The sequence below is a fragment of the Clupea harengus genome, chromosome 8 (assembly GCF_900700415.2).
Source record: "Clupea harengus chromosome 8, Ch_v2.0.2, whole genome shotgun sequence".
Lineage (NCBI taxonomy): Eukaryota > Metazoa > Chordata > Actinopteri > Clupeiformes > Clupeidae > Clupea > Clupea harengus.
In genome coordinates, this window is record NC_045159.1 from 28,451,619 (window position 1) to 28,464,339 (window position 12,721).

The 12,721-nt window shown below is 42.5% G+C and overlaps 2 protein-coding genes across 5 annotated transcripts in view; one reads left to right on the forward strand and one right to left on the reverse strand.

The window, feature by feature from the left end:
• Nucleotides 1–411: 411 nt before the first annotated feature.
• Nucleotides 412–1,882, reverse strand: LOC116221380 (glucose-dependent insulinotropic receptor-like). The gene has a single exon (XM_031571257.1). It carries the CDS (start codon nt 1,846–1,848, stop codon nt 649–651), a length of 1,200 nt encoding a protein of 399 aa, XP_031427117.1. The 5' UTR covers nt 1,849–1,882; the 3' UTR covers nt 412–648.
• Nucleotides 1,883–5,230: 3,348 nt separating this feature from the next.
• LOC105901507 (brain mitochondrial carrier protein 1) overlaps nt 5,231–12,721 on the forward strand; it is a 32,611-nt gene continuing 25,120 nt past the window's right edge. For 3 of the 4 annotated variants that reach the window (XR_004164185.2, XR_004164184.2, XM_031572625.2), the window contains exons 1-3: nt 5,495–6,146; nt 7,216–7,354; nt 9,949–10,043. Coding sequence is in view for 2 of the 4 variants with exons in the window: in XM_031572625.2 (XP_031428485.1) it covers nt 5,936–6,146; nt 7,216–7,354; nt 9,949–10,043 (445 nt within the window). In the remaining 2 variants the exon portion in view is untranslated. Of the gene's footprint in view, nt 5,389–5,494; nt 6,147–7,215; nt 7,355–9,948; nt 10,044–12,721 lie in introns of those variants that run through there. The other variant, XM_031572626.2, reaches the window with a different exon arrangement.

Here is a 12,721-nt window from a genome sequence, read left to right on the forward strand (position 1 = left end):
TTATACCCATAAGAAGTACATTTTTGATGAACCATACAGATTTCTAACCTGTATTAGAACATTTAAGTGTGATTCTTACATGATAACAAACAGAGTGATAACAAATTCATCTTAGGTTAATGAAGCATGTGTGATTTGTTTTACAAAATTTTAATTTATCTTCAAATGATAAAAACATACCCAGTAAAATAACATGTGGTTACACGATCATGTACAACTGCACATACACTTTTTTGTTGAGAATTAATAAAAGTTCCAACTCTACAAGTTAGATGTGGCCATAAATACACTGACAATGTTAGAGAAAATGGAGTGGAGATAAAAGCACATCATTCATAGGCTGTAAAATCAGTGCTTGGAGTATTTCAGGAGAGAGAGAGAGATACAAGATAAGAGAGAGAGAGAGACAGAGAGGGAGAGTGGAGGAAACAGAGCAAAAACAAAAGAGCAAACAGACCCATCTGTTCCATGACATGGGCGTTTCTTTAAAGTAATCAAAAAGCATTCTAAGCCCCTCAATCCATTAACCAATTCATTTGTGTTCAATTTCACTGCTGTTTCCACGAATCTGAGAGTTTTTTCTGCCGATGGGAAACAGGAACTTTAGCAGTTTCATCATAATTATATGGTCCAAATGACAAGCAACCTTTAGCATGCATCGGAAACCACTGACTGGGCTAAGGGCATAGCAACAGCAATAGGCTCCTGGATTGTGAGCAAAGTGAGTGGCACACTGAGAGGATCTGTGGGCAAAGACGTCCGCACTGGCACAGGTCTGTCTGAGTGGCACCCATTCACAGAGTCGGTACTGGCCCAGCAGCGGGCATTGCCCTTGAGGTGGGCAAATATGGTGCAGATCTGCTGCCTGACCTCCCTCTGCCAGCAGGCATAAACGAGGGGGTTAATCAGGGAGTTAGAAAGCCCCAGCAGCCACAGATGGTTCTCCAGGAAGTGGTAGAGCCTGCAGTTGGAGCACAGCAACTGGACCACACTGACCGTGAAGAAGGGGCACCAGGAGAGGGTGAAGCATCCCACCAGCAGCGCCACGGTCCGCAGGGCCTTGACATGGCCCCAGTAGCGGCTGGGTTGGCAGTGGCGTGTACCAGCCTTGCGGGCCTGCCTGATCTGCCGCTGGTGCCCGCAGGCGATCTTGAGGATGTCCATGTAGAAGTAGAGGAAGATGCCCAGCAGAGGGAAGAAGCAGCCGCTTAAGATGAACATGATGCTGCGTGGGTTGATGGCGGAGAAGAAAGTGCACGTGCCACTGTACCCGTCCGACTGCATCTGTCTCACCAGGCAGGGCAGGAAGCCCATCACCAGCGACAGAGCCCAGACGAGCACTAGGGAACCAGCAGTTGGCCACTTGCCAGAGATGCGTGCGTAGCGCAGGGGCAGCTTGATGGCCAAGTACCGGTCCAGTGAGATGAGGAACATGGTGAGGACGGAGGCGGTCGACGGGCAAGTAATAAAGGCCATGCGGAGGAGACAGTCTGTTTTTTGCATCGGGGACTCGCGATGAAGTCCATCATCGGCAAGGACGGTGATGGCCAAGCCCACCAGGATATCGGCCAGGGCAAGGTTGAGGACGAAACACCAGCTACGACAGCCCCGCTTTCGGATCAGGATCACCAGGGAGATAGCCACCAGGAGGTTGGTGGAGATGATCAGAAACGACACAAAGCACAGGATCCAGCCCATTATGGTGGTATGCACTTGCTTTTGAAAAGTTCCTTCGGTGGTATTTACTTTCACGGTCTTCATGGAGTCAGTTTCATTCATCTCAACCATAGATAGTCCAGCTGTTGTTGTTGTTGTTGTTGTTGCTAAGTTTGCTGTACTGAGAAACATATTCTTGACAACAAATATTCCATCTTAATACTCCATTTGTATCAGCTGGTAAAGCAGGAAAAATAATACATTAGAATACATTTATTTTCTCTGTTGGCTGCTTTTCCTGCATTTTTTGTCCCATAACTCCTTTGGGCAGAACGGTAAGTGTCTGACCCTGAGCTATAGCAGTGGGAAATGTCGGTGCGTCTCTTCAGATGCTGTGAAGCCTCATTTGCTTACGCGGTTTCTGTGGAGTTGACCCTTGTCCAGCGTGTAGTTTGGCTCTGGTCCAAGTTCCATCATGGGGCTCTAAAGAGCGTACATCCGGGGAAGAGGGGGCCGTTTGTCATGACAGTCCTGTGCTGCTCTAAAAACTGCAATGCGTTAAATCCACTCAAGGCAAGAGGGGAAATATGGTTCATGTGGAAATCCTGAACAGATGATATACCCTTGTGGATATAGGCACTTGGTGGTGTTTTTTTCTGTTTCTGTTTTTTTTCCCAGAGTGAGAAATGTTGACGTAATAAGCCTAAAGATCTCATGGGATGATTCTTCCGCCTTGTTGATGTAAGGCAAATGTTAGTCCATTAATGACTCTTGAGCTAGGGGACAAAGTCATACAATTACAGCAGGTTGTTAGTTGTCTTGTCATACATTTAGCTAAATATTTGCTGGTTTATTATGGAGTGCCAGATGACACAGAATAGTCCTTACACGCTGGTGACATCCTGGTTGTATATTGTATGTGTTTTGCATTTTTTTTGTGCCTCCGTGCTATTGGACTGTTCCCTATCTTTCCTCCGCACTCTCATCAAACTTAAACAAACTGGGAGAGAGGGAGGGTCATACTGAAGGAGAGAGAGAGAGAGAGAGAGAGAGAGAGAGAGAGAGAGAAAGAAGAGAGAAGAGAGAGAGAGAGAGAGAGAGAGAGAGAGAGAGAGAGAGAGAGTGGAAGAGGGAGAGGGGGAAAAGTCAAATTTAACCTTCGCGAGAGAGAGAGATAGATATATTCCCGAAATCCCCATATCTGAATATCCCCTCATTCCTGGCACACACAGATCATGCCCTGGAGTGAGACATAAATCATCTTAACTTTTTAGGATTCAATACTCTCACATCTTACACCCAAAGGGTATACAATACTCTCACATCTAACACCCTGAGGATACAATACTCTCACATCATCTAACCTCCTCACAAGCACAGATAGCATGCAGGCAGGCTCACCATCAAAAAACCAGAATAGATTCATATCACCCCTAAATGATATAAACAGGCCTTGCAACAACAGGCACCAGCTCCATGAAGAGGAAAAAGATCCCTTTTTTAATGACACTGGTGAAAACAATGCAAAACCTGAACACTCACACAATGTGGGAATGCCATTCACCCCCCTGCTAGACTTTTCAGCCCTATTCAATGCACCTCTTGGTCAGCAGTAATTGTGCCCGTGGCAGAGCAGAGAGTGACAAACGGCTCTGAGGTTGTTTATGCATAGCCACAGCCCTCCCTCACTTGTGAGTGGCATCCAATGTCCACTTGTGGAGCCATTATATGATTTGCCAACTGAGACTTTTCCAATACCTGTTTTTTGAATAGGGAACTTCGGCTGGCCGTAAAGAAACAACCCTAGGAGACAGAAGGAGGAGACAGAAGATGTCCTTGAAGAGAAGACTTCTCTCCATGCTGCTGTGCTGTGTATATTGCGTGGCCTCTCTCTTCTGCCTACATCCAAACCGAAACAACTGTGTGTCGCTGGGTGCCCGGTGAGTGAGTGTGTGTGCGTGTGCGTGTGTGTGTGTAAGTATGTTGATGTGTGTGTGTGTGTGTGTGTGTGTGTGTGTGGCTGGGTGTGTTTATGTTGTGTGTGTGTGAGCATGTGGGAGTGGCTGCTTAGAAACAAGCTTTTGATTGGTATGTCAAGGTCAGTATGTAATTTTCCCAAGGCAATATGGAAATATTGAGCCCGGCATAGCACTATGCAAACCATCATTTATGGGCATATGTAGAAGAAAACCTTTTCGGAAAGTTCTGTGTTCAAATCCACAAGGGTATTTGTGTTCTGGGGTGTGTGTTAGAAAGTGCAAATGCAGAATTCTTTAAGACAAACTGATGACAGTTTTCTTTGGTACTAATTATTTAATGCCTAGTATTATTAAAACAATATGATGGTGAATAAAAAAAAATAATTATTTTCCGCTCTGTTTTGGACCAATGATTGCTTGTCTTTTCTTCTTCCTATAATCAACTGTAGGAACTTGGTGACAGCTGTACAGCAGCTGTTCCAGCGTGTGATGAGGCTGCTCCGAACCACACTTTAAGCCTCGGGGCAGAATTGACTTCGGGCAACAAAACTGGCACAGCACTCCTGTATAGACTGCTAGTCAGAGGCCAAAAAAAAAAAAACGTTTTACTCTCAACAAATATGGATTTATGGACTGTGAAACCATGTAACTAGGCTTTACTGACAGATCCTTCTGGACTTTAAAATACATATTGGGGAAGAAAAAGAATAATGACCAAAAAATATTTTATTATGTGATTTAATTTAGATGGATGCTGACTTGTTCAGTAGATTGATCTGATTGTGACAGGTGATTGCATTTTTATCATGTTTTCCTTTTTCCATTTCAGACTTGGAAATGACAATGTTTGTTTAAGAGAGGGTCATAAATGCATTAGATGTCAATTATCACTGAGTGGTGTTACTGATCCCAAACTGGAATAAACAGTTGATTTTCACTGGTTTGAACACTGCTTGATTTGCCAATACAGGCCATTGAAGACTGTATGCAGAGCAATGATGAAAAAACAAATAAATTGTGAATGAAATAATGCAACAATGCACATTATTGTGAGATTATAACCTGCTGTGATTTATTTATCTTCTAGGCAAAATGTTCAGTGTCTCTATTGATATAGGCTGAATCCTGGAGAGTAGATTTATATTTATATGTAAACAACTTGTGCACTTTACATTTAAAGTAGGCCAACTTTCAGTTTTCTGTTTCATGTTGTGACACTGAGTAGGCCAAAGTTATGTTGTGTCCACTGGGACAAGTCAGTAGACAGATCCAATAAAATAATTTTCCACAAATTGGTGTCCAAATAGCCTACGTTAATTACAAATCATCTGTGTGTACAATACTTAAATACTTATACATTAGATATTAGACACAAATAAATTACATCGCTGTGACTGAGGTAAGGTATTGTCTTTCCTTGTCCGTTTGACCCTGACCAAGACCAAGGATATAAAATTCACTGATTTTCTCAAAGTAGGCTAATTATTAAAGTAAAATGCAAGTTATTCACTTTCAGAAGCACAGTATTGTCTACTGGGGTTATGACATTCAAGGCTTGAAGGGGGAGTTGCAGTCACAAAAAGAGGTAGGACTTCCGCCTTTCAGTTCCTGTTTCTAGGCAAATCAGAAATGCTAAGCAACGCCGTTCTCCGTTGAAGTTTTGTGCTGTTTTATTATTGAACAATCCTACATGTGGTCGGGAAAATGAGAACGAAAAGGAAATAGAAGAGGTCATCACATAACAAACACAGACGTAAGTGTTTTCTGCGTTGATTACAACGCAGCTATAAGTCGAAGTCCAAGTTATTGTTGAAAAATATGATATCCTTTCGTTGAAGTCAGCTAGCTAACTAGCCAGTCACTGCTCTAATTTATTAGCCAGCGTTAGCTAGTCCAGAGACGTTATAAACAGATAGCTGTAAATTGATGGCTAACGTTAGCCAGTTAGCCTATGCTCCGTAGGTGTCATTTTATTGTATTGCTGGCAAAGACAGGTTAGTAGAAGGTCACCAGCATTCGAAAATGCTGGAAATGTTGCTGTCTTTTTAAAATATATCAGCTGACGTTTGATCGTACGTTGAAATACGTCTGTTCGCTGTATGGAGTGTCGCAAAAGACATTGCAGTAGTTGAAGTTATTTACAACCGGAAGTAGGTAACTCTAGGTTTATTTAATCCAACCAGTGTCCTTTGACTTTTGATTGACGTTTGTGCCGACCATTTACAGTTGTATGCTTGTGCGATGGCGCTTGCATGAATTTTAATAGATAGAAGCATCCCATTCCGGTGCATAATTTGATCATGTCGCATACAGGGTGGTTCGGTGTCTATAAAACGGGTAGTGCAATATTGTGCCATGTGCGATTAAAAGAATTTCTTCATTTGTATTTCGGCGGCTTGTTGCTGGTATTAGCGGGTCTCCACCAGGCTGAAGGAGCCAGCTCCGAAATGCCAGCCCTGAACTGGAAACCGTTCATCTACGGGGGGATGGCCTCCATCGTTGCCGAGTTCGGTAATGTAACACCCGTGTTTGTTGTTCATAGCTACATGTGTTGCCATGTTAATGTTGCAAATCTGTTATCTGAATCTAATCCGTTCTGCATGGACACAGTTGTGTGATTGATGCACAGTCGTATTTTAATGTTTTTCTTTTCATCATGGCGTGCAGTGGTACCCACGCCATCCAAAGCTGAGCGGTGTTCAGTTTCATATGGCCATCTTTTTCTACACACAGCCTCAAAGTAGCTAGCTTGCATTTTATATTGGATGCAGGCGTGTGATTAAAAAAAAAAAGTTTTGCGCACAAGATGACCACATTTTAAGTAAAACTGTTAAAAACAATACTGCTCTGCAGGTTTGCAGGGATGGTGGAACTATTTTCTGGGAGGGGGTGCAGTAAATGTGTGTGTATTGGGGGGGGGGTATGGGTAATAGTAATAGTCCACATTATGGACCACTGTACCCCACGCACTGGAAAATCACTTATTTTCTGGTGCCCCACCCTGGCCAGTGCTGTCCAACACAACAGCAGTGTTGATAACACTGAACTATTAATGAGCTCCACCCCAGGCTTTCATTTCGAATATCAAAGGATTTGAGAAAGTAAACAGCTATTAAGAAAAACTAAAAGTTATGTTTTTAGATGTTTACAAAGCATCTTTAATATTATGACAATAGAAAATGGTTCATATCAGAGAGGCAAAGTGTACGTCACACACACATGCAACATCAATCATGAAATCTTAATAAGGGCAAATCATAGGCCCTTGAAGGTACACATATTTGAACCTACTTCAACGACAGACCACCTCTCAATGAAGGCTGTCTATTCATGTCAATATTTCGAAAATAAATTGCGTGAAACAGAACATGAAGCCAAAAAAAAAAAAAAAGGGAATAGGTACCTGCAGTTAGCTCAGCTAGTGCATGGAACCTTGCAGAATTGTACTTTTAACTCATATTATTTTAGCCTTTTACTTCACTACATTTGCTATAATGTAATTTATACCTTTAGTGTACAACTAGTCCATTCAGAATGCATTTTGCCTTTTTTTATTTATACATTTGTGTCTTCTCCTTAGGCACCTTCCCCATTGATCTGACCAAAACCCGGCTGCAGGTACAGGGCCCGTCACACTGCATGGAGGTGCGCTACCGGGGCATGTTCCACGCGCTGCGCCGGATCGGACAGGAAGAGGGCATACGGGCGCTCTACTCGGGGTGAGGGTGTGTGTGTGTGGGCAGTGACAGAAGAAAACAGTTCCGGCCAAGAATGTGGCCTCCAGTGTTGTTTACGTGCTAGTTCTTAGTGTTGACTTTTTGCACCGTGATATCAGTTGGGTCGAATCATATATGTTCATGAATATGCTGTTAGTCAATGTACACTAATCCGCAAGAGCAGTGGGCAACTGGACTTCATGCTCTTGGCATTCAGTGGTTTCTGTGGTGCCTCGGATGTCAGAAAGATGACTTATAAGGTTATGTGTTGGTGCCCTATCTTGGTCCAGGAGATTCATTTCAGTCATGATGCCAGTGTCCAGTGTGAACTCGGGGGCTTGAGGGCATAAGTAGCTGATTTATGTGTTGTCTGGTCAGTCAGCGCCAGAGGCCCATATGAACATCAAGTTCCTGTGGGAGTAGTTACCTTCGCCAAAGAGGTTATGTTTTCAGTGTGCTTTGTTTGTTTGTTTGTTTGTTTGTTCGTTTGTCTGTCTGTCAGCAGGATTACAGAACAACGACTGGCCCGATTTCATGAAACTTGGTGGAAGGGTGTAGCATGTGCCAAAGAAAAACCTGTTACATTTCAGACTAAATCCGAATCATGGGCCGGATCCACACATTTAATTTCACTTCCATGAACATTGCGAGATACAACAAGTACCCGTGTATATCGTTCTTTGATAGAAAGGGTCCTTGTGGAGCGCTGCACCTTCTAGAAGATGGATAGGTCTGGACACAGAGTGCTCAAGATTAGGGCTGAACGATTAATTTCATTTGCGATTTAATCGCGATATGATAGAACGCGATTTTCTAACCGCAACGTTCGCGATTTAAAAAACCTGGTCTAAAAAAAAAAATATATATATATTATTTTTTTTAAGATGGTACATTTTGCACACAGTGTTTAAAAAGTGCATGCCTAGTGTTTATACGTAAAATGACTTTTTTGACACCGATTTGTTGTTCTTGTTTCTGTAATGAGCAGTTAAATAAAATTGTAAAATGTGGGAAAGAAGATTTTTCACTAAATGTATCTAATATTGTGTTGGTCATATTTAAATCATTCATTACGTTTTGTTGGGGAAAAAAAGAGGATAAAAAAAAAAAATCGCATATTAAATCGCAATCGCAATATTTTGGTAAAAAAATCGCAATTTAGATTATTTTCCCAAATCGTTCAGCCCTACTCAAGATGGATAGGTCTGGATACAGAGTGCTCCAGAGCTTATGCCTCGTTTGTCGTGTTATCTCGTTCAGCCTCTCTGTGGCCTTAAATTTGGATAATGATTAAGAAAACAGATGCACTGTGGAGAAAATGACCTAGGGACTCGTTCAGCAACTGAAATTTCAGCATGGCGTGAGTGACTATATTTACCTATCAGGGACGTGACTGATAAAAGAGATGGGCATCCCTACCTGCAAGGTCTTTTGCATATGCACTGCCCTGTGCACAGAGAGGTGGTGGTGGTCAACCCGACGAGTTGAATAGAAAGAAAGTCTTGGTGGTGCCAGACAGTGTGATCACTTGATCATGAACATTGATCTCCTCAAACTTAACAGTCACACTGGAATGAATGCATGCAGAGAGAGAGATGGAGAGAGAGATGGAGAGAGAGATGGAGAGAGAGATGGAGAGAGAGATGCAGAGAGAGATGCAGAGAGAGATGGAGAGAGAGGTAAAGAGGGGGTGGAGAGGGGTTTGACTTTTTTTTAACGTATATTCGTTCACGCCGTCCATTTTGACCAATCACGTGACTGTTTTGCACCGAGCTGCACGCTAGTTGTCCTGCGTGCAGAAAGGGCCACAGCAGGTGTTTGTAAGGATATCGGCGTAGCCCCAGTCGAATAGAAATCGCGCCGCACAAAAGCGACCATTCGAATACGGCATCCCGGAGCACAGCTCATGATGTAATGCTATTATGGGTCACCTGCTCTTTGCCTGCTGCCACCTGATACTTGAGAGATGGGTACAGATGGCAGAAATGCCAGTCAGCTCAGAGTGGCGTTCTCTTTAGTTGACCTTGCGTGACCAGACACGCCCTGGAGAGGAGAGGATGTGTGTTTAGCCTACAACAGAAACGACATCTGACAAACTGGTCCTCTGAGAAAGCATGCTAAAAAAAGACTCAGAAATGAATATGTTCTCTAAATCCTCAGAAAGTTCCAGAAAGTCCGTCTCCACATGCGTGTGGCAACAACTCCTGCTGCTCTGACCGCAGTAAAATGGAGTCTTCTCTGTTCCCTGCTCATCCTTTCTCCCCACTGCTCCCTCTTCATAGGTCATGGCCCCTGTTCATTTAGGGGTCTTACTTGCATCTTTTATTCTTCGGTGTCAGTTTATTGACGGTTGTGTCAGGGTAAAGTGTGTACAGGTGATGATTTGAGATTTGCCACACCCATACTCAATATTTCTGTGAACTTGAGACAGACATTTTGACAGTTTTTTTTTTTTCTTTTTTCTTTTGTTTCCTTTCCTCTTTTGAATTCGTTTTCGTATGTGAGTGAGAGCTTTTCTTTTATCCTATAGAGTTGTCTTCTGTGCTCTGTTGATCTGTGAATCTTAACAGCTTTCCTCTCTCTGTTTCCACCCTCAGGATTTCCCCAGCCCTCCTGCGCCAAGCCTCCTACGGGACGATTAAGATTGGCACCTACAACACATTAAAGAAGCTGTTTGTGAGTCGCCCTGAAGGTGAGACTACGGATCGCAACATTAAAGAGATTCTAGCTGCTTTAAGGAGAGTGTGATGTCACTGTAAGTTAATGCTCTTGCGGATTAAAAGAAATGGATTTATAGCACTTAAAGTCCTTTGGGGTAGTAGCCTGCAGGCAGTTAGTGAAACTGCTGTCTCACTGTTTCTTTGTGATGACATAAAACCAGTAATGGAGCTGGTTAGCTTGCTTGGCAAAATAATCACCGCATCTTTTCCAATATCAGACAAAACCCTGATTAACCCAAAGACCAGTTTGAGACGTGTAGAACTGATTAACCCGAAGACCAGTTTGAGACATGTTAGAACTGATTAACCCAAAGACCAGTTTGAGACATGTAGAAGAACTAATTAACCCAAAGACCAGTTTGAGACATGTAGAAGAACTGATTAACCCAAAGACCAGTTTGAGACATGTAGAACTGATTAACCCAAAGACCAGTTTGAGACATAGAGTAGAACTGATTAACCCAAAGACCAGTTTGAGACATGTAGAAGAACTGATTAACCCAAAGACCAGTTTGAGACATGTATAACTGATTAACCCAAAGACCAGTTTGAGACATGTAGAACTGATTAACCCAAAGACCAGTTTGAGACATGTAGAACTGATTAACCCAAAGACCAGTTTGAGACATGTTAGAACTGATTAACCCAAAGACCAGTTTGAGACATGTAGAACTGATTAACCCAAAGACCAGTTTGAGACATGTAGAACTGATTAACCCAAAGACCAGTTTGAGACATAGAGTAGAACTGATTAACCCAAAGACCAGTTTGAGACATGTAGAAGAACTGATTAACCCAAAGACCAGTTTGAGACATGTAGAACTGATTAACCCAAAGACCAGTTTGAGACATGTAGAAGAACTGATTAACCCAAAGACCAGTTTGAGACATGTAGAACTGATTAACCCAAAGACCAGTTTGAGACATGTAGAAGAACTGATTAACCCAAAGACCAGTTTGAGACATGTAGAAGAACTGATTAACCCAAAGACCAGTTTGAGACATAGAGTAGAACTGCGTGGCCACCACCCATCTCTATCCATTTCCACCGAGTTGCCTTGTGTGTGTGTCCGGTGTCCAGCGCCTGTAGAGTCAAATATTCATAACGTTATAGATCTGGGCTGCTGTTGGAGGACACAGAGTCCAGCATTGATCAGGGATCAGCCGCGCCAAAAACACAATTGGTCTATTGTACCAATGCAGGGCTTTTATTAATGTCCAATAACAGATCCTCATCTCTACGGTTTACTGTGTGTGGATATGATGGTGCGGCACCTTTCCGTCCCTCCGGGATTTCGCTTTTGTGTGTGTAATTATACAAATCGATATGCTGACATGTGATGTATATTACTTTTTTTTATTTTTATATTTAATTTAATTTAATTTTAAATTAATTTATTTTGATATGTTTTTGTTTTTAATGTGTTATATCTCCATTTCATGCAATGGAGAGAACGCATTTTAGATGCGTCATTGACACATTTCTGAGAACTTATAACTCATCCATATTAGAATGTTATTGAAAGTAATTTGAAATAAAAGGCCATGCCTTGGTTTGTAGTTCAATAATAATAATAATAATAATAATAATAATAATAAGTCTCAAGGTGCTTTCACTCGAGTCTTATTTGACTTTTAATGAGATCGCAGTGGGGTATAATGCTACGCAAAATTCACAATTCACAATTCCGTAATGTATTTTGGTTTTGAGGTCACTGTTTAGTTCATTTTCAGTACCCCCAGGGAAAAATTGTACTCTTCCAGTTAGGTCACTCAAATACTGGCGTATTGTTACTATGGAGAAATAAATAACACAAATGTCAGTCATGCTCCATCGTAACACTTCCACCTGTTGATAAATCCTGATCTGCCGCTTGCGCTTATTTATATAGGATTATACAGTGGATAGACTAAAATACACACGCACATTGGAGCAGGGCTCAAGCACTTGGACCATATGCTTTAATTCTGCATTTTTTAATGACCTGTGGGCCAGGGCTCGAAATTGGCACCCGCCAAGCGCCAATGGCGTGTAGATTTTTGGGCTGGCGACTAAATTGTGTCCGATGCTCCGCCACTTGGCGAGTGAAATTGCGCAGTACAGCTCCCGACTACCGCGCCCGTCATGGTTAAAAATAGCTTGCAACGCTAACACGAACGGTGGGAGAGGGGCAAGGGTTACATAACGTTCTTCGAATTTTTATACAACTATAACAATTTGCGCGCGAATACAATGTTCTATTATTTTGCCAGCGAATACAACGTTTATAAAGTTCTAATATTTTGAGTGCGAATCAAAAGTTGAAACAGACTTAGTTGACCACACGCAAGTTAACGCAGATAAATGAAAGCTAAAATAATGTGGCGATTAATTGCCGGTGCATCACCTCCAGCAAAGATGCAGCGAACATCTAGGGAGGAAGAAACAACAGCCACAACAGCAGCTACCGCTACCAAGGAAATGTTGCAGTAGGTGGCTCATTGCGATTAATGGGAAGCCACGGTAGTGGCTGAAATATGTTGACGGTGATAAGCGTAGAAGAAGAGCAACGGCAGAACAAGCATAGCCCCGACCGGTGGGCTCTCGCACGCCCCCTTCATTGAGGCAGACGTACTTTTTGCCTCCCCTCTGTTTTTTTCAATGCGGTTT